Consider the following 25,072-nt stretch of genomic DNA (forward strand, 5'->3'; position numbering starts at 1 on the left):
TCTACATTGGTAGACTGCCGAGGGCACAGGCACGATATACAGTCCAGTCCGGGTCTCATCTTAAAACGCCCTGGATTTTCTCTGTAAACCGGGTTTACGAGACCAAGCAATCAACAAATACCGCTCGAGAATGCCTTTTCCCTTCTTCTGTTGTTTTAGGACCCTCGGCACTGAGTCGTCGTATTGACTTGGCGTCCAACTCTAGTCGATTTAGTTGACAAGTCGTGATAGTGTCGGCTTCTGGACTGTGAAATCACCCTTGCAATATATGAATTCTCGAGTCTAGGCCTACTCGGCGTCCTTGGCTTCTGTTTCTTGTTCTTCAACACCTCCACCACCACCGGCACCACCCTCTCTTTCTTTTCGATGACTCCAATGTTTAAGCTTAAACGTCAGGGCTACGGCCGTGTATTTGTATTGTTTTATTTACATCCACCCGCCACACCCCGCCGCCTCACCTCCTGGGTGTGTCGATGGGACCTCTAATGAGAAAGTTTCCGAGCATGGTGTCAGCATGACCATATGTGAAGTGCCGTCTTGCACCTGATTCTTTGAATCTGTTTGTTATTGTCTCCGTTCCTTGCGGCGCTGTGCAATAAAGATCCGGACTTGCCCCAACGCAGCACACCATAGTGCATCAGTGGGAGGCTGATCACAATGTGTCGTGCACCGAGTCTACATTAAATGTACCGTTGCATGCATCCATCTTGGAACTATCATGGTCCTGTCAATGTTTTGTTTACGTCTATTTCGTTTCATGTACCATGACCATGTAATCAAATCATGGAACGGAGAATGGGAGCTACGAATCACTTGAGGCCAAGGCACAGAAAGCTAAATCACGGATAAGGGTAAGACAGATTTCTCCGCGCGCTGACACCGGAAAGGCAAGCAAGCAGACCGGGTGCTGGGATCATTTCGTCAAGTGGCAGCTCCGATGCATGTCAGCGTTCTCCGGACTACATCGCCCGAGTCCCCACTTGATCGTATCTTGCCTGTTTGTACGTCTTCTCGGTTTTAGAATTTTAAACGTGTTGTTCCAGGCTCACTGCCTTTCATGACCACGAGGCGTCCTCTCGGCTGACAATCGTCTCGTCAATCGTCGCCACCCGTCCAGCCACAATCTCGGCGCCATTGACGAGGTCGTTCTCGTCGGCCCGCGCTGCTGCCGCTTCGGCGTCCGCCGCAAGACCCGCAGCTATATGCCGCTGGATCAGCCGGGCGCGCGCCACGGCAAAGTCCACATCCACAAACCAGCGCTCGTCCATGTGCTGGGCGTCGGACGCGGTGCGCCAGGGCTCCTTGTCGAGACAGACGTAATTGCCCTCGAAGAGGACGATGCGCTGGCGCGGGCCAATGGCAATAGCGTCGGCGACGGGGTCCTTGATGGCGTGGTCAAACGAGGGGGCCAGAACGGTGGCCACGGACCCGGACGTGGACCCGGACGTGTCCGGTTCCTCGACGGGTGTCCGCAGGCGTTCCACCAGCGCCAGAAATGCGGCGCCGTCAAACGTAAATTCGGCACCGCGGCGGGCGTGAGCACGGACGGGGTCGGGCATGGCGGAAAGTTGCGCACGGGTGAGATGGAAGCCGTCCATGGGCACGGCCGTGGCGACCGGCTCGGTTGGCTCCGCCGTACCAACCGGCCCAGATACCCCAGCCTGCTCCGCGTGCTTCTGGTTGATGGCCGCAGCAACGGCGCGGGCCAAGGATGTTTTCCCTGTGACCAGTGTCAGGAACGTCGCGCACCGCAAAAATATCAAAAGGGGCACCAAAAGGGACACCAAAAGGGGCACCATAACGTACCAGAGCCAGGAATGCCGCCAATGGCAATCACTAAACGACGGCAAAGGTAAAGAGCTGGTTAGTAATTGCCCAAGTCTACGAGATTATCTCCATCCCACCGGCCATGCATGACCCAAGAAACAAGAGAGACTCACGCACACGCTGGTCAGGCGGCGTCCGGAGGTACCGACCCCAGACCTTGTCCACCAGTCGGCTCACTTGATCCTCCATGCTGATTGTCGTGTGAGTGTTCTCTCGACGTAGCTGGGTGCGATTGATCCCGAGAAAAGAGGCACGTGGGCAATTGATGCGTGCTTGATCGAGAGTCATTTGTGCCGCAGTAAATGGCGAGGCTGTCGTTGAAGCGCGCCTAGTGCCGTTTTCTTAGCGCCTGCCCAACCACAATGTCTTGATCTGCACCTTCCCCATGACAAACTTGGCCAGCCTCACGTCAACAAAGGAAGGGAGGAAGGAGCAAAGTAAACAAACGCCCCAAACATCACGGCTTTGAGACAGCATCTATTCGTGCACATATGCGGGCGTCTGTGCGCTGTGCTTGTGTTTGCTATGTTGCTCCCAATACTTTGCACAATCCATCTCCGTCGTCGAGGGAGAGGGCATTGCATTGGCAAGCACATCGATTCCAGGCAATTGTCAGCATATGCAGCTTATGCATATATTCAAAATGGGCAGTTCAGTCAAGATTGCAGGTGAAATGTGAATCTGCCATCTGGCTGCCTCTTATCCCGACTACCGCATATCGTATGCCACTCAGTGCCGCATCGCGAATGCGGCCTTATCCCACAACGGCAAGATATCACCGAGTCTGTCCTTGACGACACCTACCACAGCCCAGCCGTTGCGCGCTTTTGGGCGATAAAAAGCCCCTTCCGTCCGCAAAATCTCACTGTCTTCACATTTTAAGCTGGTGTCAACGTTGCAATGCCCTCAGCCATTGTCCCATTACCATTGGCTGACGACTATTCCAGCTGCTTCATTGCAAATGTCCTACATTATAATCTCAAAGAAACAAATTCATATCCACTCGCACAACATGATCCTTTTTAAGCTCAAGACGTCCCCAGAAAGCCTTGGCCGCATAGATGTTTCCAGTCAGAAATATGTCTCATGTCGTCCAGAGTCTTAACGTAACTTACTTACTGTGGGGGCTCTAGTGGCTATTGGGCGGCGGACTTGGGGGAAAGAGGCGAGGCGTCTCCATTTTTATTTTGGTCGCAGCCGTGTTAGCAGGTGGTCTCCTGTCACCTGGCGGCGCGGCAAACACCTTCCTACCTCGGCTCAATGGAAGGCAGGATCCATCCATCTTCTTGCCCACGGGCGACACCAAGGTTGAGTGGCACCTGCCTCGCACTTTCTTTTGTAGTGTTCTTTGCGCGCCACCGCTCCTACAGAGGGTTGATGCATTGTTCGCTCCTGCTCTGAAGCCGACCCGGTGGTCAATTCGCGCGCTGACGAAAGGGAAGGCGCGATCGACGCGAAACTCGGCTGCTCTTCTGTACGTACTGTTGGCGGTCCATTTGCATTTTCACACTGTAAAGTACGACGTATTGTGGCTGCTGGTCGTTCGTTTCGTTGCTACGCGATTGGGGAACTCGCATTTTTTGTATTCCACAGCTCGTCCACGGCTCGGTCAGCACATTTGTTGCACCTGTCGGCACATGGAAAAGCCACAATTCCCCAGCTCGGTGATTTTTTGGTGGGGAGTGGGGAGAGTCGCCCCCTTTGGGGTAAGAACCGCCCGTGTCGCTGGCGCTGTCCCTTCCGTATTCTGCACGTAACCCTTTCACGCGCTCGACTGGGTAGGACCTGCCCGCACGCAAGACACTTGCTCTTTCCCGAAAAGCACCTCGGCGATCCCCCCATCGGACGACTCCGCTACACAACCCACCCTCCACAGGCACGAAAGAAGAAAGAACCAAGGGCCAAACTCCAAAACCTCCAAGCAACGAACCCCAGGTCCCCCGTCTTGACAGCAAGAACCAAATTAAACTCATTAGGCTCGCTCTTTCCCATCCCGAACCTGCCAAAAAGAAAAACAAAACTCAGCACGCATCGCGCCACAGGGCCTTCTTTCCACTTCCTCTCTTCCTCTCTTCCTCTTCGTTTCTGTCCCTTTCACAAGCCAAACGTCACCCCCTCCCCCGTCTCCTACAACCTGTTTGGGATGTTTGCAGCAGTCGCACGAGCTGAGGCAAGGTCGTCTGTGCTCAGAAGTACAAGCACCAGCACCAGCAGTTTGTTGAGGACGCAGCTTGTGAGTTTCTGTCCATTCTTTTGATGCTTCTGGCTAAAGAGCATGTGACGACGCCGGGCACAGCAACGCAGTGTTTGCGCCCGCCGTTGTGCGCACCAAGCTCAAAAGCCCGTGGTCCTGCAATCTGGCCTGCGCTAACGTTTCTTTCTACAGACCGGATTCACAATGGCTCCCGCCAAGAGAAACAACAGCACCAAGAAGGCGCTGCCCAAGGGTGCGTTTTGAGTTTTGGCAGCCAGTCTTGTGATCCTCGTTTGAGGAGAGACTCGACCGGCTTCTGCCCAAGCTGTGATGTGTTTGGCCGGCGTCCGTACTAACTCTCGCCCAGGCTATGTCGAGGATACGTCCAAGGGCCCCATGCTGCGCTTCCAGGAGTCCCTGCCGCGCCTGCCTGTCCCCACCCTCGAGCAGACCGCAGCCCGCTATGTCAAGTCTCTCAGGGCCCTCTACCCGGCCGAAGACGTCGCCAAGAGCGAGGCCGCCGTCCAGGAGTTCATCCGCCCCGGCGGTGTCGGCCAGCGCCTGCAGGAGAAGCTGCTTGCGCGCCGCGCGGACCCCAAGACCAAGAACTGGCTGTACGAGTGGTGGAACGACGCCGCCTACCTGGCCTACCGCGACCCCGTCGTTCCCTACGTCTCCTACTTTTACTCCCACCGCGACGACCGCCGCCGCCGCGACCCCTCGAAGCGCGCTGCCGCCATCACCACCGCCGCCCTCGAGTTCAAGAAGATGGTCGACCAGGGCACCCTGGAGCCCGAGTACATGAAGGGCGTCCCCATCTGCATGGACAGCTACAAGTGGATGTTCAACTGCGACCGCATCCCCGCCCACCCCAAGGACCACGCCGAAAAGCACAACCCGGCCAACTACAAGCACATTGTCGTTGTCCGCAACAACCGCTTCTACAAGGTCCTCCACGAGGTCGACGGCCGCCAGCTCAACACAAGCGAGCTCGAGGCCCAGTTCCGCCGCGTCTACGAGCTGTCCGCCGCCGCCGCCAACGCTGCCTCGGAGCCCGCCGCCCCGGTCGGCTTCCTGACCACCGAGAACCGCGATGTCTGGGCCGATGCCCGCAAGGCCCTCGCCGAATCCTCCCCCGTCAACGCCGAGTCCCTGGCTGCTATTGACTCGGCCGCGTTCCTGGTCTGCCTCGACGAGGCCGCCCCCGTCACCTTTGAGGAGCGCGCCCACCAGTACTGGCACGGCAACGGCTCGAACCGTTGGTTCGACAAGCCCCTGCAGTTCATTGTCTGCGACAACGGCACCTCGGGCTTCATGGGCGAGCACAGCATGATGGACGGCACCCCCACCCACCGCCTCAACGATTGGGTCAACGACGCCATCTTCAAGAACAAGCTCGACTTTGACAACCCGACCGTCCGCGCCAACCTGCCCGAGCCCACCCCTGTCGAGTTCAAGGTCAACGCGGAGCTTGCCAAGACCGTCGCCGCCGCCGGCGAGCACTTCCGCGACATCATTGGCCGCCACGAGCTGGCCGTCCAGTCCTACCAGGGCTACGGCAAGGGCCTCATCAAGAAGTTCAAGGTCTCGCCCGACGCCTACGTCCAGATGGTCATCCAGCTGGCCTACTTCAAGATGTACGGCGTGAACCGCCCTACCTACGAGTCTGCCGCCACGCGCTTCTTCCAGCTCGGCCGCACCGAGACCTGCCGTTCTGTTTCGGAGGCCTCCGTCGCCTTCTGCAAGGCCATGGGCGACGACAGCGCCGACGCCGCCACCAAGGAGAAGCTGTTCCGCGAGGCGGCTGCCTCCCACATCGAGTACATCTCGGCCGCTCTCGATGGCTACGGCGTCGACCGTCACCTGTTCGGTCTGCGCAAGCTGCTGGACCCCAACGAGCCCGTCCCCGCCATCTACGCCGACCCGGCCTTTGCCTACTCGAGCAAGTGGTTCCTGTCCACCAGCCAGCTGAGCTCCGAGTACTTCAATGGCTACGGCTGGTCCCAGGTCGTCGACGAGGGCTTCGGCATTGCCTACATGATCAACGAGAACAGCCTCAACTTCAACATTGTCTCCAAGGGCCTCGGCAGCGACCGCATGAGTTTCTACCTCAACGAGGCCGCCAACGATATCCGTGACCTGCTGACGCCCTCGCTCGAGACCAAGGCCAAGCTGTAAAACGGCGGACGGACCAGTCAAAGAGCGGTCAAATTATAGAAGACGAAAAAAAACATAAGTATAGAGTCGCTATCAACGACGAATGAGAGTCATAGATGGTGTAGAGATGTTGATGTTTGGTCTCTTTTTATCATGGAAAAAGCAAATGTTGCGACTTGTTTCGGATGAAAAGGGATTCCTTTATTTTGTACATATGGTTTGGATAGATTTTTGGAAATGCAGTGAAAATCTGAACTTGGGTTGTTTTCTTTTCTTTTGTCTTTTTTTTTAAAAATAAATAAACAAACATAAACATAAATGTTGAAAATAATGAAACAATAAAAATGCAATATACTAGTCATAGGAATATTCCAGAAGTACGGTCAAGAGTGGTCACATTAAAATGTGAAGAACAAAGCGAAGTTACGGGATGGCAAATAATAGGACATAAAAGAAAACGAAAACTAGTTGTGACAGATATATAAAACGCCAATGTCTCTCCCGCCTAAGATACAAGACTCCCCGACGAGAACAAGAGCTTCCAATGCTCTACCATTCGTTAGCTATAAGATTTTTGTTGTTTTTGGGTTTGACGTTCTTCCTTCCCGGTACAAAGCAAAAAAAAAACAAAAAAACAATAAAAAATAGAAATAGAACCAATAGTACGTTAACAGAGCAATTGTCCCATGACACCCTGACAACAAAAGAGTAAGATACAAGCCACACTTTGTAAAAAGAACAACAGGGAAAGGTAAAAATAAAGACAAAATACAGACAAGACACTCCCTGTCGGTCCCCCACACTCCTCGGACTCCTCACGGTCTGGTCCCCGGCTCCCATGGCTTGGACTGGCCTCTCCAAATCATCTCCGCGTGTACCACGGCATTACGCCCTGTCTGCAGACGCCCAATTCGGGATCTCGCATCGATCGTTTCGCCACACTCAACCCAGACGCGTTACAGCTCCAGACTCCGCGCCGCACCGGGCGTGGCGCTCAGGGGCTGCACACCACCGGCCGGCGTGGCCGGCGGGAAAGCCAGGCGCGGGCCGTCGACGAGGGCGTCCTGGGCCAGGCGCAGGCCCTGGTCGCCGCCGGTGGCGGCGGCGGTCTTGAGGTTTTCCTGGACCTCGCGCACGCGGCGCTTGAACGACAGGCGGTCGAGGAACAGCTGCTGGCGCGCGCGCTCGAGCTCGCGGCGCTCGGCCTGCAGGATGGCCTCCATCTCGTTAAAGTACTTGAGCTTGAGCTCCATCTTCTGCAGGGTGACGTTGACGGCGGCCGACACGAGGCGGGTCATCTCGCGCTCCTCGTGGGACGCCAGGCCGCCCGACCGCGCGCCAATGGACGCCAGCGGCAGGTTGGCCAGGTTCTGCTGTGCGCTGCTCAACGTCGTCGTGGTCGTGGTGGTTGTGGTGGTGGTCGTCTTGGTCGTCAGGGACACGTCGGTCGACCGCGTGCCGTCCACATCCATGGCATCGTCGTTGCGGTCGTCCGTACCGGCCGTGGCCGCCTTGTCCTTGCTATCCTTGTCCTTGTCGTCCGATGCCGCCTCCTCGCCGCCGGCTTCCAGCTTCTTCTGCAGGCCGCGCTTCAGCTCGTCCAGCGACTTGTTGGCCGCCGCCGCCGTGCTGGCCGGGTCCGCCAGGCTGGCCAGGAAACCAATAACCGACATGACAGGGTTGTCGGCCTGGTTGAAGGGCAGACGGCCGCCGCCGCCGCCCAGGATCGACAGGCCCACGGGGGCCTGCTCCGTGACCTCGGAGTCCAGGTACTTGGACTCAATGTCCAGCTGCAGGAACTGCAAAACACACTCCTCGCGCGTGCGCGTGCCGACGTGGTCGGCCACTTGGCCCCAGTCGTCGTCGAAGCGCTCAATGGCCTCGAGCAGGCGCACCAGCTCGGCATCGCTCCAGGGCGCGTCGCGGTCGAGGACAGACGAGTAGGTGGGGTTCTCCATGCGCAGATACTGCGCGCTGGTCTGGTTGCCCGCCATGCGGCCTTCGAGGTAGCAGCTGGGGCACAGGTCGTACTGGGCGCGCGGGTTGCCCTCGGCCTGGGGGTTGTGGTAGTAGATGCGGGTGCAGTCGATGCCGCACAGGTGGCAGTTGACCTTGACACTCGGCTTCTTGGTCAGCTCTTCGGCGGCGGCGGCAGCAGCAGCGGATGCCGATGGTGCGCCCGGTGCGGGGGTGCCGTTCTGTGTGCCGTTCGTCGTCGCACCGGCAGTGTGCGACGCCTCGTTGTTCGTCTTGGCCTCCGTCTTGGCTGCCGCAGACGCGGCGGCGGCGGTGCCGCTGGCACCGGAGACCTTGGCGCCGCGCGCGTTGGCCTCGTAGATGTTGCGGCCGACCTCGAGGTTCAGCTCCGACTTGGGCGCAACGCCCGTGGCGGCGCGTGCGTCGGTGTCGCCGTGCTTCTTGCCACCGACGATGACGGGATCGGCAGCAGGCTGCCATGGCTGCAGACCGCGCGGCGTGTCGGCAATGATCTTGAAGTGGCCGGTGAAGGGAGGGCCGACGTGCGACGGGCGCTGCTCGTAGTCGACCTGGTAGTTGATGAGGCCCCACTGCTCGAGGAAGGCGTGCACGCGCATGATGGCGCAGACGTCGCCTGCCAGGTTGCGACGGCAGGCGGTGACGGTCAGGTACTCGACGGGGTTGAGGCGGTAGGTGTTGATCATGAAATCGCGGTAGTCCTTGTAGACGTGCGGGGTCTTGCTGCGGTTGCGGCTGTTGAAGAACTCGGGCAGGGCTTTCCGCTCAATGTTGTGAATCTTGTTCATGTCGAACCAGGTGCTGTAGCTGGGGAGGATGATGGCGTGCGTCTGCGTAATGAGGTGCTCGCGCGCCGCGTTCTCGACCGTCTCCTTGGACTTGGTGGTGCTGGCAGCGCCGTCCTCGCCCTCGGCAGCAGCGCCCTCGGCAGCGCCGTCCGCCTCGCCCGACGCCTCGCCCGCTGCCTCCGCCGCACCCTCGTCAGCGGCCGCTGCCGGCGTGCCGTTGTCGCCGGCCGTCACGTCAACCTTGGTGTCTTCAGCCGCGTCGCCCGACGCTTGTGCTGCTGTCGCGTCTGCCGAGCCGCCGTTGGCTGCGTCGCCCATTTCCTCGTCCTCGGCGCCGCTCGTCGCGGCTGCTGGTGCCTCGGGCGCATTGAGCGCGCTGTCGGAAAGGCCTGCTACGGCGGGTGTGGCGCTGTCCTCCTTGATGGCTGGTTCTGTTGTGCTGGGTGCATCTTGTGTGTCTGCGGCATCCCCGTCGCCCATGTGAACATCTAAAGAGGCGAAAACCGTATGTTAGCATTCGTTCCTGGGGTCAATCGACCGCTAATCGACGCGCCATTCCGCGTCTTCTTTCATTCCCATCGTTCAAGTAGTCCTCTCACACGTCGTACCTTCGGGGGCAGTTGTCGATGGCTCGTCTGCAGGTGGTGCCGCGACAGGCGGGTTGCTGGATGGTGTTCCGGCGTTGGCAGGGCTGCCGAAGTTGACGGTATCCTCATCCATTGTGGCGTGTGTGATGGAGGCGATTGTGATGGAAGAAAAAGGGGTGCTCTAAGGTCAATTCCAGACGGCCGTGACGAGTCGTGATGAGATGCGCGGATGCGAGTCGGAGGAAACGAATCGCGCGTCAATCGAAAGCCCACAATGAAGCGCGACGGTCGACGTGATGCGTAAGCCCAGGGGGACTGTTGGGCGGTTGAAAAATGACACAAAAAAGATGGTCGAAAACAAGGCGAAAAAAGCCAACAGACCAACAGCTGCGTAAACGACGGCGAGCTGGACCGATCAGCAACAACGGCAAAAATAGCACCCAAAAGGACAGAGGTTGGTTCCGCCGAGTTGCTAGCGTGGGCAGTCTCCGGGGTCGTTGCGAGACGCGATGATGCTCCACGAGAATCGATGGGGGTTCGTGATCGCGGTGGTCGATTCGCCCTTTGAATTTCGCGCCTGGAAATTTGGTGGTGGATTTGCGAAAGAGTTCCAAGGGGTGGACGCTGCTGCCAAATGGGGATTATGATTTGATTGCTGGGGTGTCGCGTTTGGGGCAGGAGCAGAAAAACTGGTAAGCTAGGAAGGCGCGCTGCAGGTGTTTCTGCCTGGGTGCCTGAGGCATGGAAAGGGAAGGACTTATTACCTAAGCGGAACCATCACATGACACAGCACGCGCTGGTGTTCGCGTGAGTCTCCGAAAAACGGGGCACCCACTCACTCAACCTCGGGCCGCTTCCAGCCGGCGAGCCAGTGCTTTGGCTGGCTCCTGCCCCTCCATGCCTACAGCTTGTTTCTCCGCTGGGGCAGGTGCTACGCTCTCGCTCATAGCCGTCGTCGGATTTTCGAGGCCGCGTTTTTGGAGCCGCTTTTCCTCACCTCGCGATCCATCCCCACGCAGGCCAATTGGACTCTGCAACGCACGCCTCGTTCTTTTCACCGGATTTCCCGACAGGCTCCCTGCCGTTTCCTCGACCGTCCTCCCTTTTTGAACAACCCCACCCACCACAATGCTGTCTACCGTTCGGAGGGCCGTCCCTGGCCCGGCCCGGCAGCAGCTGCGAAGCGCCAGCCTCGCCCGTCTGCTGTCGTCTCTCGCCGTCCTCGAGCAGCGCAACGGCCAGCTGAGCAGCGGCTCGCTGAGCGCGGTCACGGCGGCCAAGAAGCTGGGCGGCTCCGTGCACGCCTTTGTGGCTGGCAGCGGCGTCAAGGCGGTCGCCGACGAGGTGGCCAAGATCGACGGCCTCGAAAAGGTCGTCGTCGTCGACAGCGCCGCCTACGACAAGGGCCTGCCCGAGAACTACGCGCCGCTGCTGGCCGAGAACATCAAGAAGGGCGGCTACACGCACGTGCTGGCGGGCCACACGGCCTTTGGCAAGAACCTGATGCCCCGCGTCGCCGCCCTGCTCGACGTCCAGCCCGTGTCCGACGTCACCAGCGTCGAGAGCGACTCGACGTTTGTCCGCCCCATCTACGCCGGCAACGCCATTGCCACGGTCGAGTCGACCGACCCCATCAAGCTCCTGACCATCCGCGGCACCGCCTTCCCGGCCTCCGAGGCCACGGCGGGCAGCGGCAGCGCCGCCGTCGAGGAGGGCGTCGACCCCAAGGCCGAGGCCCCGACCGAGTGGCTCTCCGAGGACCTGGCCACGTCCGACCGCCCCGACCTGGCGACCGCCGGCAAGGTTGTGTCGGGTGGCCGCGGCCTCAAGTCCAAGGAGGAGTTTGACAAGATCATGCTGCCGCTGGCCGACGCGATCGGCGCCGCTGTGGGTGCGTCGCGCGCGGCCGTCGACAGCGGCTACGCCGACAACAGCCTGCAGGTCGGCCAGACCGGCAAGGTGGTGGCGCCGCAGCTGTACATGGCCGTCGGCATCTCCGGTGCGATCCAGCATCTGGCGGGCATGAAGGACAGCAAGGTCATTGCTGCCATCAACAAGGATGCCGAGGCGCCCATCTTCCAGGTGGCCGACGTTGGCCTGGTGGGTGACCTGTTCGAGAAGGTGCCCGAGCTGACCGAGAAGCTCAAGTCATAAGCGGTTGACAGGGACCATGGCGACGAAAGATGCTTAAACGGACGACAGCAAACCAAAAGGAAGGGATCAAAACGATGGGAATACTGGTTTTGGACAGCATGGCGGTAATTTCATAAACTATATTAGACGTGTAGCAACATTATGTCTGGAGGGCTCTCGGAGAATTGACTTTTGCGTTTGTATTCAGCTACTTCTGCTCGTAAAGGCGTAGGTTCATGTCTATCGTACAAGTGCATTCCCGCGGCATTTCAACCCAGCACGGCCAGCATGTCGGCAGTCTGTGTGAGCTTGCTGCGTGGCTTGCCCAGCTCCTTGCCCCTGCCCAGCTCGACCTGGTCAATCTTCTGCCAGTCGGCCCAGGACACGACCTTGGCCCCTGTCGTGTCGGCCTCGGCTTTGACTCCGTCCCAGCCGCCGCCCTCCACGCCGCCAGCAAGGAACGGCGCCCGTGCCTCCCAGTCCTTGACGATGGCGTCCGCCGTCGTGAAAGCATCGTCCATGGTCGATGCGATAACACCGGTCGGCCCACGTTTCACCCATCCTGCGCAGTAGAAGCCCGGGTACGGCTCCGTCGTCATGCTGGCGTCCTGTGAGCGCACGTCACGCAGCACGCGCCCGAGGCCGTCGTTCAGAATCATGCCGCGCCGCTCGTCAAAGGGAATGCCCAGGTCCTCAAACCCGGCCAGCGGCTGCGACCGATAGCCAATGGACCGGAAGACGAGCTGGGTCGGCACGTTCACAAGCTCGCCCGTGTGTTCCGGCTGGGCATTGGCATCAAAGGGTGCTGCCAGGTGTGTCTTTTCAAATGCTGCCGTCGCCACGCGGCCTTGCTCGCTCCCCTTGGCGGCGGCAAAGTGCTTCGGTGCCATGCAGAAGTCGAGCGACCACGACTTATTGGCCTGGTCCAGCGGCGTGGCTGCGCCCTTGGCCACGACCTCCATCAGCCTGCGCTGGGCTCGCGGCAGGTCCGTGAGCTTGGGCGGCAGCAGCGTCGAGGTATCCCAGGGGTGCAGCCCCACGCCGGGCAGCTTCATGAGCTCGCGCACCTCCTTGATCGTAAACGCCGCCTGCATGGGGCCGCGGCGTCCGACCACGTGCACACGCTTGATGCGGCTGCGAGCCAGCGCCTCGAGCGCCGCCTCGCTCATGTCCGTCGTGCGCAGCACGTCGACGTGCTCCAGCAGCATCCGGGCCACGTCCAGCGCCACGTTGCCCTGGCCAACGACCACTGCTGTGTCCGTGTCGGCACGCACCAGGTCGGCCACGATGCTGCTGCCCAGAGCGTCCGAGCCGCTCGGCAGCCCGTTGTACCAGCCCACAAAGTCACGCGCCGCGTACACGCCGCGCAGGTCCTCGCCGGGCACGCCGAGCTTGCGGTCGCGCGAGGCGCCGTAGGCAAAGACGATGGCATCGTAGTGGCGGGCGAGGGTTGCGAGTGGTACATGGCCGCCGTCGGGGTTGTGGCTGCTGATGCTGTTGGTCGCGGCAGACCCGTCGCCCACGGCCACGTTGCCCAGAAACCGGAAATCGGGCGACTGGGCCACCCCCTCAAACTTGTCCTGGCAGTTCTTGACCTCCGGGTGGTCCGGCGCCACGCCGAAGCGCACGAGGCCAAACGGCACGGGCAGCGCCTCGTACATGTCGACACGGGCGGCTGTCTTGGCCATGACGCGGTAGGTCGTGTAGAAGCCGGCGGGACCCGAGCCGATCACGGCCATGCGCAGCGGCCGACGGCCAGAGCTGTCCGAGGCATGTCGGGCCTGGTATGGGCTCTGGTTCTGGCTCTGCAGCCTACCGCGCACGTTCCAGGCAGCCGATCCAAACAGTCGCGGCGATCGCAATCGCGCGCCGCAAGTCGCTATAACGGGCTGCATAGCGACAGTGGCATGTCGCAGCAAGGGTTGCAGCCGGTTTTGTCAAGGCACGGCTGTTATTTGTGTCGGTAGAGTTCTTGTCAAGACAATTCCAAGGACATTCACTATGTCGAGAGTTTCGATTGCCGCTCGTTCTATTGGACTAGCGAAAACTGGGGACGTTCAGGTACCTGTCGCTCGTTCATAACTCCGCTGAACGGAGCTTTGAGGCGCGCTGGCATTGTCGCTGGACGTGTCCCCGTAGATACGACGGCAAACGTCTGCCCTTCGGATTTGTTGAAAACGAACCAAAAAATGACGCTTTTCACCCAACATTGGACAATTGCATCGCGAAGGGCATGGTATTGTCGAATTGACGTAGCCGCGCAGAGACGGGATTGTACTTGATTGCGATTGGCTCTTTTGCCTTGTGCGGGCTGTAGTTGCAGGGCAGAATGGCGCCGCCTCACGCCTCACCTTGATCATGTCTTGAAAATCCTCGAATTGGCCAAACTTGATGCGATTTTCCAGATGCTCGTTTAGTGTCTCGGTAAGGAATGCTGTTGCGGTGGCACTTTCCCAAGTTTCGCCAAGCTCATGTCCTTCCAAATACGACGTTGTCCTGTCTCAAGTCGCACCTGCCTTGCAAGAGACCCAAATTCCAGTAGCGTTGTTGCTGTGGCAACAGCGTCCCTTCCTTTCTCACCACACCACACAGACAGCTCTTGCCTCCAACATGCAGACAGGGCCTGGAAGCGCTGTGGTTTGCGCCTGCCTTGCACGAAAAGGCATAATTTCATGCGAGGAATACGAACAGGAAGGCACGCCCGGCCTGCTATTACCTCACCATCGCCCCCTCTCTCATATTGCTCCCGTCGTTTTGCATCCCGTCTCCTGTCGCAATCAAAACCCTTCCTCCAACAACCAAGACAGACGGATATTGTCTCGCCTTTACCGGCGCATTCCAACGACGACATTGCTGGTAACTGCCATTCAACGTGAGATCGTCTGTGACGGTACTCATGTTTTGACAGGAAAAAGCAATCAATCGAAAGACAGAACGACAGGAGCCGAGACAATCAACAGATCAAATTATTCGAAAGAAATCGACAAATCGCCAAAACGCACATCTTCGCACACGGATGATCGCCATCTCGACATCCCAGGAACGCACACTAGATTCACTTGAGAAAGGGCAGCCGTCAATCTAGCCGAAGTCCCGCACGGATCACAGGCACCGTCTATCCTCTGGAACGCAACGCAGCAAGACAACAGCAACGGACACACTGGAAAGGACTGGGATCGATCTCGTTCTCGCTTGTCGACTGTCACCATGGGGAGTCATCATCAGCCGTTCCTCTACGACGCCGAGCACAGCTCGTCGAGGTTGCCTGAGAAGCCGTTTGATCCCAAGGCCGTCACGCGTGCTAGCTGGCAGCCCAAACCCGTCAAGCCCCAGCAAGAGGGACCATTGGTGCAGCTGAACCGGCATCCTGAGTACGTCTCTTGTTTGTTTGGCTTCCTTCTTTTCGATGTCTGATTCTTCACTCTTTCACTGCTTTCTTTTTTTTTTCCCGTCGCCCTTACATTCGTTTTTCTTTTGTCGTTTGATCCTGTAATCCATTTCCTATTTGCTGACCTTTCTCAAGCGCTCATGAAGTTATCGGCGGACAGCGCAAGCCCGTCAAGACCATGAGCAGCACCACCAAGGCCTGGATCAAGGCCATCCGCGTCGTTCAGCTGCTCATACGAGCGCTCCAGTTCATCGGCGCAACGGCTATCCTAGTTCTCGTCATTCTCATCACGGGCGTGCCCGGCATCACGACCTGGGTTCTGCGCATCACGGTATGTTGATACAGCTGCGTTGCTTGGGTCGTACACTTGCTAACAGGCCAGGCTGGATTTGTCATTGCTCACAGCGCCTATGGCGTCTACCACCACTCCAAGCCCGCTGGCTACCGGACGCCAGCATCTTCGGGCGCCTACCAGGTCTTTGCTGCTTTCTCCGATGTCTCAGTTCTTCCCCTGTACGCATACGGCGCTATGTCTGCCAAGAACAACAGCGCCGGGTGGACGACGCTGCTCACGGACCAGACTTATGTGCCGTACCTTGTCACATCGTTTTACTACACTCTGATTGGTTCCGGTGGCCTGCATGGTTTGTCGCTGGTCGTCTCTTTCTGGCTTGCGCTCAAGTTCCGCCAGATTGCTCAAATGCCGCCCGATATGAACCCGCTCGAGGACCGCTACACCACGCGGTCGAAGAAGCGCCAGCAAAAGCAGCTCAAGGATATGCAGAAGCAGCAGCATGCACGGAACAAGTCCTCGATTGCCACAGCTGACACGTTTGAGTCGCTGTCCAGCCTTGACAATGACAAGGGCTTGCTCAGCCGTCCGCCCTCGGTTCCCTTCCTGCACACGCGGACAGGCTCCCAGGCCACCATCTCGTCTAGCGATCCCCGTCTCACTCTTCCCAGCCAGAACAGCCCTTCATCGAACTCGGCACGCAGCTCTCTGGCTAACCTGAAGCGCTCGTCGATGGTGAATACACCGAACAGCGGACGTGGCTCTTACGCCGAGGTCCCGCTCAACGACGGTGGCTACGCCAACTCGCCCAGCTCTCGCCTTAGCTACCACAGTGGACGGCCCAGCAGCCGCCCCCAATCTGGCACGCCCAACAGCTCCAACTCCCCGGCCGGTCTTGGCATCACCGACGGCGCCAACGACGGCGGCCGCCCTGGCAAGTTCACTGAGACGTGGCAAGCGACGGATTCCATGGTCAACCGCACCCAGCAGCGCAACGCGGCTCTTAACACTATGGTCCTCAACGCCTCGGGCAAGCGGCGGAACTATGAGGTCGTCAGCCAGGCATACGATTTCCACGACTCGGAGGGAGAGGTGTCGGATACGGATACCGTGCACCGCCATGACATTGACGACGACGACGACGAGAACGCCCCGTACAATCACTACAGCTACGATGATGGCGGTGATTCCAACCGCCCGAATCCCCTCCGTTCGAACCCGACGCTCCCGCGCACAAAGACTCCGTTCCGCCAGGAACGTCCTGCATCTACCGTCCCATCAATGACCTCGTCCGTCCACACCAGCACCACGCACAATGGAAACGTACTTGGCGAGGTGCCTATTAACGACCGTCGTGTGAGCGGTGGCTATACGGTCGATATTGCCGACGCAATGAAGTCCAGTATCGCCAAGGATGGCAAAAGCAGCCCCACAAAGGATATTGGACGTGGCCTTACAAAGGGCAAGCTCTCGCCACAGGAGACGCAGCAAAAGCCTGACTCGAAGGTGTCTCGTACGCCAACGAAACGCTGGACCTGGGCTCCTCGGAGTCGTCAGAGCAGCGTGCAGAAGGAGGACGACTTCTACAGCAAGCCGTACGGTCAGCTGAAGTCGGCCACGCCACCTATTATGGTGGGCGAGGACTTGGGGGCTGGCAGCCCGAGCGGAACACGGCAGGTTTCGAGTGGCAACGACTACGATCTGGGCAGTGACCGTTACCTGTACTACGGCGACAACAACGCTGGCGCGGCCAACACCTTTAGCCGGCGGAACGTGAGCGGCAAGATTGCCGAAGAAGGCAGGGCCTTCAATCGGTACAGCACGTACAACAACTGAGTTGGGGAATATCGGTACATGCAACTGATGTCTTCCGCCTCTTTCACTAATAATCCATTCATACGACAAGGTGGTGATGATATCCGATGTTTCTCGGTATTTCCGGTATTTCTGGTGCTTATTTGGACGTTGGTCTGGGGAAGAGGCAAAGAGTCAAATTGGGTCGGCCTCCGACGTAACGAAGGGAACTCTCATATGGAAATGGGGTTTGGCGGCTGTTGGAAGATATCATCGCACATGTCAAACGGCGTTATTTGGGTTTGCAATATTTCTTGTTTGATGTATCTCTCATATTTTGCGGCCCAATACATGGACTCGCTCTCTTAGGTAGAATAATACCACTTTGTAGCCAAGTACTCCTTTTTGATTTTCGTTTTCCAATACGTCCCAGTGATGTTATAATGTCGTGGTTGTGCACGTCTCACAATATTCCAAAAATCAAATGGTAAACGACTTGCTCAATGGCTTGCTAAATGAAACCATCCCAGCCTGCCAGTCCGGTCATGTCTTGGCAGCTCGCCTTCTCTTCCTAAGAAAACGACCCCATTCGGTGTTGTGGATGGGTTGGTTGTCCCCCTGTTCCAGGTTGTCGTCGACGTCTGGACCACCGCCGCCCCAGGAGCGACCACTCTTGTCCCAGGCGGCGCCCAGACTGCAAAGGTGCCGCATCGTCGGACGCCCGTGCGGACAGTTCCACGGCTTGTCCATCTCGCCCATGTGCGACAGCACCGATGCCATCTGGCGCCGCGACAGCGCTTTGCCAATCATGATGCTGCTGCGGCACGCCCGCATCGCAAACATTTTGCGCACCTTGGCCGGGCGGGGCACGGCGGTCAGCTGGCTGCCCGGCACGCCCCGCCGTGGTCATGATCACGGCCATGGTCGTGGCTGTCGCCGTGGTCGCCGAGGAGGGCAATCAGCTCCTCCAGATCCGTCAAGTCAAAGGTCGTCTCGCGACTCAGCGGGAGGGTACGCAGGCGGCAGCGACTGCCGACGGGCTCCGAGCCGTCGAGGACGGCGTCGACGACGAACCCATTGGCGGCGAGCGCAGGCAGGTGCTCGAGGACGATTTCTTCCTCGACGGCGGTGAGCTCGAGGCGCTTGGGCTGCACGAGCCGCTGGGACTGGACGACGGTGCTGGCCTGCAGGCGCTCAAAGTTGTACTTTTCGTCGGACGCGTGCTGATCGATGATAAAGAGCTCGTCGTCCAGTTTGGGCGCAGCGCTCTGCCTAGCACCACGTTCGCCGTCAGCGCCGTCAACGTCACCGTCGTCATCGACGTCCTCTTCGCCCACGCGGGTCGCTTCGCGGACGGCAAGGATAAAGCCCAGGTTGAACTGCCCAATGACGCGCATCTTGGCAAAGTCGCTCTTGACAATGGTCAGCGCGAGCTTGGCCTCTGCGACGGCCTCAGTGTCGTCAAGGCCGCCGCTTGTGTCGGTACGGGCGTCGTCGTTCCCATCGCCGGCGGCACTCCGGGATTTTTTGTCACCGTTGCCCTCGTTTTGCGAGCATGACGTGTGCCATGACAGGGCCTGCTTTCTAACCAGGGCTTCGTTGGTTTTGAGGACTTGGACGAGCTGCAGAGTCTCGTGCCGCTTTTTGGAGCCGCCTGGTTTCAAAAAGACGCGACTGCGCTTCTCTTCGTCGGTATATCCACGTGCTTCCGTAGTGGTAGAAGAACGGCCGTTTTGGAGGACAGGATCGGTTCCATCCCCATCGTCGTCCTCTTCGTCGGCTTCTTCGTCGGCTTCTTCGTCGGCTTCAACCTCGACTTCCTCCGGCGCTCTACCAGCATCGCGTACAATGTCTTCAACATCGTCCATTTGATGGTGCTCGTCCGGTGTTTTTGGTTTCATTGTGGTGTTCTCCGTTGGCAATGGATTTGACAGGTGGTCATCGTCATCGTCGTTCTCTGCACTGAGCGGATCTTTGTCACCCCCATCATCGCCGGGCATTTCTTGATGGAGATCTTCATCAGCCTCGTCGTCAACTTCTGCATCTGGCCTGTGGCCCATTTCTTCGTCGACGTCTTCATCTTCAGAGCTTCTCTCTGTTCCGTCGTCTTCGCCGATGAATTCTTCGGCATCGTCATCCTCTTCGTCCCCGTCGTCCATCACCTCATCGGCCTCTTCCTCATCCTCTTGCGATGGGCGTCTTGCAGCAGAAAACATTTGCGTTAAACGCCCTCCGAAAGACGGCAATTGTGCCTTTGTCCTCTTCGCTTTCTGCCCTTTGGTTGCGGCCGTTGCGGCCATAGGCCGGCTGTCTCGTGCCGAGTTGCCAACGGCTGTGGTTTTCGGCCGCTTTGCGCTGGCGCTGGACAAGACAGGCATCGACACAGTTGCACCACCGACGGTCACAGTCGCGATTTCATCGGACAGTCGCTTGCGCGGGCCGGGGTACACAACGACGTTCGATGCGTCCTCTCGTGCTTGGTATTGGTTTGGTGTTGGCAATGAGGCGGAGATCTCCTCCCTGACTTGTGCAGCTTCAGGCTCATCTGTGCCGTCTTTTACAGCACTGCTTGCATTATTGGTGTTGTGGCCAGAGCGATCGACATCCCCAGCAGGAGTCTCAGCGATAACTTGTGGCAGCCGCTGTTCACCAGCCTCTTCGTCATCGCTCTCTTTGCCCTGTACCGGCCTTGACAGGGGTGCACTCTTGGCACTCGCGGTGGCAGCAGCAGACGATGGCGCAGAAGGCGGTGCTGCTGCTTTCTTAAAGGCAGTCAGCTTCTGGGAGGACAGCTGCCCGATGGGCACAGTAATGTCCTGCTTCTCAAACAGCTCAATGAGCGACTCGCGCAGCGTGTCCAGCATACGACCTTGATCATGCAGCAGGATGGTCTGCTTGTCCGGGCTGACATTGACGTCGTACAGATGCGTGTCGAGTTGGATGTCGGCAAATATAAACGGCGACTGTCCACTATTGTAGGAGCGGTAGACCTCGCCAAACAGCTGGGCAAACTGCGGCAGCTTGCACGGCCGGCCGTTGACGTAAAACATCTGGCGGTCCGGGGTCTGGCGGCCCTGGCCGTGTGCAGGCCGCGAGACGTATCCGCTGACGTGGACATTGTGGGTGGGCGATGCACCTCCGATGCTTGTTGTGGTGCGCTTGGTCGCGGCCATCTCCAGGGTCAGGTCGAGCGCGAGCAGCGCGCCCATGGTCTTGGCGCCAAACACATTGATAATGTTTTCGCGCGTAGCGGCGTTGCCCTTGGTGGAGAAGAGGACGACCTTCTTGCCCTTGCTCGGCTGCTGCGACACGGTGAACTTGACACCCGTCTGGATGCAGGCGTACTGGTTGAGTAGCCCAATGACCTTGGCCCACTCACGCTTGATGTTGCGCTCGAGCTCGCGCCGGCGCACGGGCAGGTTCCAAAACAGGCCCTCGACGGAGACGGTGGTGCCTTTTTGCGCGGCGACGACGCTCGTCGACCCCAACCGGCCGGATGTTTCAAAGTCAAGCCGTGTGCCTTTGGGGACGTCGGCCGCCAGGCATGTCGTGACGGAAAAGCGCGAGAGAGCGCACAGCGACGACAGCGCCTCGCCGCGGAAGCCAAAGGTCTGGAGAGTGTCGAGGTCGTCGTAGGTGGCGAGCTTGGAGGTGTAGTGCTTGAGCGCGAGGTTGGCATAGTTTTGCGGGGCAATGCCGGAACCGTTGTCCTGGACCTCGATAGCGTCGAGTCCCTGGTTCTTGAAGCGGACCTCGATGCTCGTGGCGCCGGCGTCGAGGCTGTTCTCGACGAGCTCCTTGGCGACGGAGCACAAGTTGACAATGACCTGGCCAGACTGAATGCGATGCACCTGCGATTGTGAGATTTAGCATTCGAGTTACAAGGAAGGGTTCGGCGAGAGAGCAAGCGAAACAACATACAGCCGAGGCGTCAATTGCTTTGATCGTCACGGCCGCCGCTGCCGACGTTGCCGCCATCGTTGACGCCGATCAGAGGGGACAAGACAAAATCATATTCGAGCCTGTAAGGTGGAGAGTGCGTCGTAATGTCTGGCGTGCGTTGATTTTTCGGGACGTCTACAAAGCTGCAGAGTCAACGGTCGCAATACGGCCGCCTCGGAATGTCGTTCAAAGCTCCTGTGGCGTCACATCGGCATGGCACCGTTTCGACGTTTGGTCAGCCTCGTCTCCAAAACGCGTCGCGTCTTCGGCTGTTAAGAGACGCCCCGCCATAGGGCACAAGCCACAGGCGTTGCGACAAAACTGACAGAGGTTGCCTGATATAGACTAGCGCGATATTGATGACTAATTTGAGTGGCTTGGTCATGTCAACATTCGTTCTTATGCACGTGACTCGATTCCATTTGGAGGAACCCCTGACGATGACATCCAGTGGTGATCTCTCACCCTGGCATTTGCCAAGGCCCTACCTGTAACGGCTGTCAGATGGGAAATTGGTTTCGAGCTTCATCCGACCATGGCAGAACTGTCCAGGTAACGCGGGCACAGGCGTGCGAATGTGCTGTTTGAAAGTAGGATCCACCTATAATTTGACATCAAAGCTGCCGAGAGTTGTTTCAATGAAGAAACGGAGAATGGCACGAGCCGTGTTGCCCGTTTTCGCTGAATTCATCCTTGGCCGCCCAACGTGAAAAATATTGGCTCGTGTCCTTTGCAAGGTGTACTCCGTCGATTCGCGAACTCCGCATGATTTTACGACAGGATGTGGAGGACTAATCCTTGCCCATCACAATTAATAAAGGTGTGACTTTGCAGTGCCCAGGGCTCCGTTTTGGGATTGGTTCGCACCCGTGGGCCGTTTCTCATAACGTTTTGCTATGTGAAATGGTGTCGAACAATCTGGAAGAAACGTCAGGCACGTAGTTGCGTTTGCAGAAACAATGTTCGGAGTACCGGCAACGGCATTGGGACGTGAATCCTTGTAGACATGAAGGAAGACGTCGTCTGTGGTGCGAGCGATTTGCTCAGCCTTTGGGGAAAAGCTTCTCTGCGACGATGAGGCTGAACACAGTTGAACGTCTCTTGGCCATGCTTGCTAATTGGGCTGATACCGAAATAAGACGGACATGCGCTGCCGTGTGCGGATAAGGAAAGTTGGCATGGAAATGCTGTTTTCTTGGTTGGACAAGGCTGGTATCTTGGCTGCTGTGCCGCATGTAGAAGCGCTTCAATGCTCGCGAGATATTGTGACTTGATTCAAATACGTAGTAATTACGTCGTAAAAGCAGCATTGGACGCGAGTGCTACTTCTCGCGGGGGCTAACATAGTGATGACGCCGACAAGTCTGTCAAAACGCCGTAGACCATCCTCGTGCATGTTGGCGTTGCAGTAGTCTGGAAGGCCAGACAGGTCTGGCGGGTTGAGGCGCTTCGCTCGGACCCGGGTCAGGCATCTTGCCACTTGTGGCTTGCTGGACTCGGCTGGCTTCCTTCAGATGCAAGAATGTGCGCCAGCCAAATGGCTTTTCTTGCTTCATAATTTGTCTGCATGTTGGCCAACAGCCAGGGGCTGGCATCGATATTGGCCCTTTGGCCATTTGTCCGCGGGTTTGAAGATTCCCCGTCGACAGCCTTTGTACCTTTTCCAGCCGTCCCGGGCCTATGAAACTGGGATGGTTGATATTCGCCCGCACCCGGGCCGACCATTTTGATTATCCAGCTAGGAAGATTGTCTCAATCTGCTTGCGATAGTAAAATCAGCGGTACTGATGTTGTCCAACAGCCTTGGAGCGGTCAGACATGGCTGTGTGATGAGCTCCATCAATTTGAGATGGGTGATTTCGCAGTGGCTTCTTATAAAAACACAATGTGCCAAGAGGCGAGAGCTTCAAAGGGCGGCAACTAAAAGCGGTTGGTAAACCTTTGTCCCGTGCTGCATGTTGGAACCCTATGAAAATGGAGGCGAGGCTAGACGGGACGACAAGGCGAGTTGGCCACAATTTGCTGGCATGTGTTCTCGGCGATTGATCCCATTCACGAGTTGCAAGAACAGCGTTTGAACCGCCAGTGGTGTTGTCGAGCCAAGTTAGTGGACCAGGGTGCAGTGCACATGTCACAGACAATGGCGCATCCAATGAGCTAAGTTAGCCGTGTGCCAACGAAACGTGGTGACGGCCGCAAAAACGGTCAGACGGGGCCATCGAACGAAGTCAAAGGTCTAGATCTTTTTGACGGTTTTGACGCCGATGCTACTCGATGTAGCTTCAGAAGCAGCTTAGGCGACTCCATTCCAAACATGCTTGGCGTACAGAGTGTAAACTGTATTTGGACTGCGTCCCCCAGCCCAGCCTTGTTGTTATCTCCACGAGTTTCCATCCCCGAGTTGAGCGGCAGCCAGGAACACCAACGTTGACAGGCAACGGAAGCTTCCGAGCAGTCACAGACGCGTGGCCAGAGTCGAGCGCAAATAGTCGGCAACCGCGGAGGAGACTACTGCAGGCCAAAGTTTTTCAACTTACGCAATGGGAGAGTACAAAAGAACCAGAAACTAGTGAAAGAGGATAAGGTTAGCATGAAACCAGTAAAAAAAAGAACGCCAAAAACACGCAACACGAGACTTCAAACCTGCAACATTTGCCAAAGAAAAACTCAGCCACTCTGTAAGCCATGCTGGACGCAGATAGCAGCCAATGCGACCCTCCCCCATCGGTGTCACCATCCGAAGTAGAGGTCACCCATACGATCGCTCAAGCAAGGCCCAAACGAAATCAGCACCTTGCAGCGTTGCAGGCATGCAGTAGCGTAGGAAGCTTTCCCTTGTAACAGTTTGGGAGAGCCTTGCGTTGCCGTCGTCATCGGTCGTCTTGGATGTGGCGTATCAGTACCACATGCAGCTCGAAATGGCCAATGGCTGTGTGCTGACATTCGTTGCCTATCGAGTCACGTTCCTAGTCTTCCCTTTCTTTGTTCTATTGTTTATATTTTTTATTTCTTGTTTTTCTTCTTCTATTCGTTTTTTTTTTTTTTTTTTTTTTTTTTTTTTTTAGTCGCATGCTTTGTGGCTGGCGGTCGAGACCACTTAAGAGGCAGACGGACATCGCGCGCGGCACGACAGAGCATGAGGCATAATTGTCGGCCATACAAAGAAAAAAAGAGAAAACGAGGGAACAGGGCGGGTTGGCTGGAAAGCAAAGAAAAAAACTGCAGAGACGCAACAAGCACAAAATCAAGACGGGGCCTAAGGATTTTGCCATTTTTGCTGCTCCACAACCCACTTGTCGGGGACACTATGAGACTATTTAGGAAGGCAGCGGAGACAACAGCCACGGGCGTTCCTGCAATTGCACAATTTTGAACAATTGCGCGCCTGCCTTATACTTGTTTTTAGTTCCTTCCGTGAAAACGCTCTGTACGAGCGCAATTGCACCTTTTTCGACTCGGCAGGTGCGAATCAGCACTGGGGACCTGTCGTACGAACAAAATTGTCAAAATGGGGAAGGACACAAGCAACTGAACGGTTTTGGTCCCCCGATCGTCGCTGCTCTTACCAGAAGTTGGCTTAAAACGGGAAGGCGCTACTTCTAATCTCCTGCGGACCCCCTCTTGCTGCGACTGAACGGGGACCAGTTAGCAAACTGTTCACGCGTCGGCGGTATTAAGATACCTTCGTCCCTTCCCTGTCGCTCATCGCTCTTTCCCCCGTCAAATCCGAAGCGCAGCCGCCATCGCCCATCAGTGACTGCAGTTAGCTCGACTTTGGTCAGGCCATTTCCAGCACCAGGATAATACAGACCAGGCGCCCAACAGCGCGTGAGATCCTCTGTGTCGTCCTCGTAATTTGCACTGTTTTATTTCCTGTCGTCCATCGTACCTGGCTTGTCGCCCTGCCGCTCCTTGCACCTGCCGCTCCTTTCCATCTGCCATTTCCCCATTTTGGTTGTTTCCCTTCTTTCGTCT

At 57.6% G+C, this 25,072-nt stretch overlaps 8 protein-coding genes across 8 annotated transcripts; 3 read left to right on the plus strand and 5 right to left on the minus strand.

Annotated features, from left to right (window-relative positions):
• Positions 1-1,055: 1,055 nt before the first annotated feature.
• On the minus strand, positions 1,056-2,016 carry SPBR_08589 (uncharacterized protein; the record flags this gene model as incomplete). The annotated part of the gene is made up of 3 exons (XM_040766827.1): positions 1,056-1,720; positions 1,807-1,836; positions 1,941-2,016. 3 exons carry the CDS (start codon positions 2,014-2,016, stop codon positions 1,056-1,058), a joined length of 771 nt encoding a protein of 256 aa, XP_040614862.1.
• A 2,209-nt stretch (positions 2,017-4,225) lies between these two features.
• SPBR_08271 (carnitine O-acetyltransferase) lies at positions 4,226-6,199 on the plus strand (the record flags this gene model as incomplete). Its single annotated transcript, XM_040766509.1, has 2 exons — positions 4,226-4,274; positions 4,389-6,199. 2 exons carry the CDS (start codon positions 4,226-4,228, stop codon positions 6,197-6,199), a joined length of 1,860 nt encoding a protein of 619 aa, XP_040614863.1.
• A 935-nt stretch (positions 6,200-7,134) lies between these two features.
• On the minus strand, positions 7,135-9,681 carry SPBR_08168 (uncharacterized protein; the record flags this gene model as incomplete). Its single annotated transcript, XM_040766406.1, has 2 exons — positions 7,135-9,449; positions 9,570-9,681. The coding sequence occupies 2 exons, from the start codon at positions 9,679-9,681 to the stop codon at positions 7,135-7,137; spliced, it is 2,427 nt and encodes an 808-aa protein (XP_040614864.1).
• Positions 9,682-10,676: 995 nt separating this feature from the next.
• On the plus strand, positions 10,677-11,702 carry SPBR_08572 (electron transfer flavoprotein alpha subunit; the record flags this gene model as incomplete). The annotated part of the gene is made up of 1 exon (XM_040766810.1): positions 10,677-11,702. One exon carries the CDS (start codon positions 10,677-10,679, stop codon positions 11,700-11,702), a length of 1,026 nt encoding a protein of 341 aa, XP_040614865.1.
• Positions 11,703-11,950: 248 nt separating this feature from the next.
• On the minus strand, positions 11,951-13,576 carry SPBR_08376 (ferredoxin--NADP+ reductase; the record flags this gene model as incomplete). Its single annotated transcript, XM_040766614.1, has 1 exon — positions 11,951-13,576. One exon carries the CDS (start codon positions 13,574-13,576, stop codon positions 11,951-11,953), a length of 1,626 nt encoding a protein of 541 aa, XP_040614866.1.
• Positions 13,577-14,888: 1,312 nt separating this feature from the next.
• SPBR_08205 (uncharacterized protein) lies at positions 14,889-17,197 on the plus strand (the record flags this gene model as incomplete). Its single annotated transcript, XM_040766443.1, has 3 exons — positions 14,889-15,029; positions 15,230-15,400; positions 15,452-17,197. The coding sequence occupies 3 exons, from the start codon at positions 14,889-14,891 to the stop codon at positions 17,195-17,197; spliced, it is 2,058 nt and encodes a 685-aa protein (XP_040614867.1).
• A 501-nt stretch (positions 17,198-17,698) lies between these two features.
• SPBR_08766 (uncharacterized protein) lies at positions 17,699-17,998 on the minus strand (the record flags this gene model as incomplete). The annotated part of the gene is made up of 1 exon (XM_040767004.1): positions 17,699-17,998. The coding sequence occupies one exon, from the start codon at positions 17,996-17,998 to the stop codon at positions 17,699-17,701; it is 300 nt and encodes a 99-aa protein (XP_040614868.1).
• Positions 17,999-18,030: 32 nt separating this feature from the next.
• SPBR_08119 (uncharacterized protein) lies at positions 18,031-21,133 on the minus strand (the record flags this gene model as incomplete). Its single annotated transcript, XM_040766357.1, has 2 exons — positions 18,031-21,006; positions 21,077-21,133. The coding sequence occupies 2 exons, from the start codon at positions 21,131-21,133 to the stop codon at positions 18,031-18,033; spliced, it is 3,033 nt and encodes a 1,010-aa protein (XP_040614869.1).
• Positions 21,134-25,072: the final 3,939 nt, after the last annotated feature.

The sequence above is a fragment of the Sporothrix brasiliensis genome (genome assembly GCF_000820605.1).
Source record: "Sporothrix brasiliensis 5110 chromosome Unknown Cont22, whole genome shotgun sequence".
Lineage (NCBI taxonomy): Eukaryota > Fungi > Ascomycota > Sordariomycetes > Ophiostomatales > Ophiostomataceae > Sporothrix > Sporothrix brasiliensis.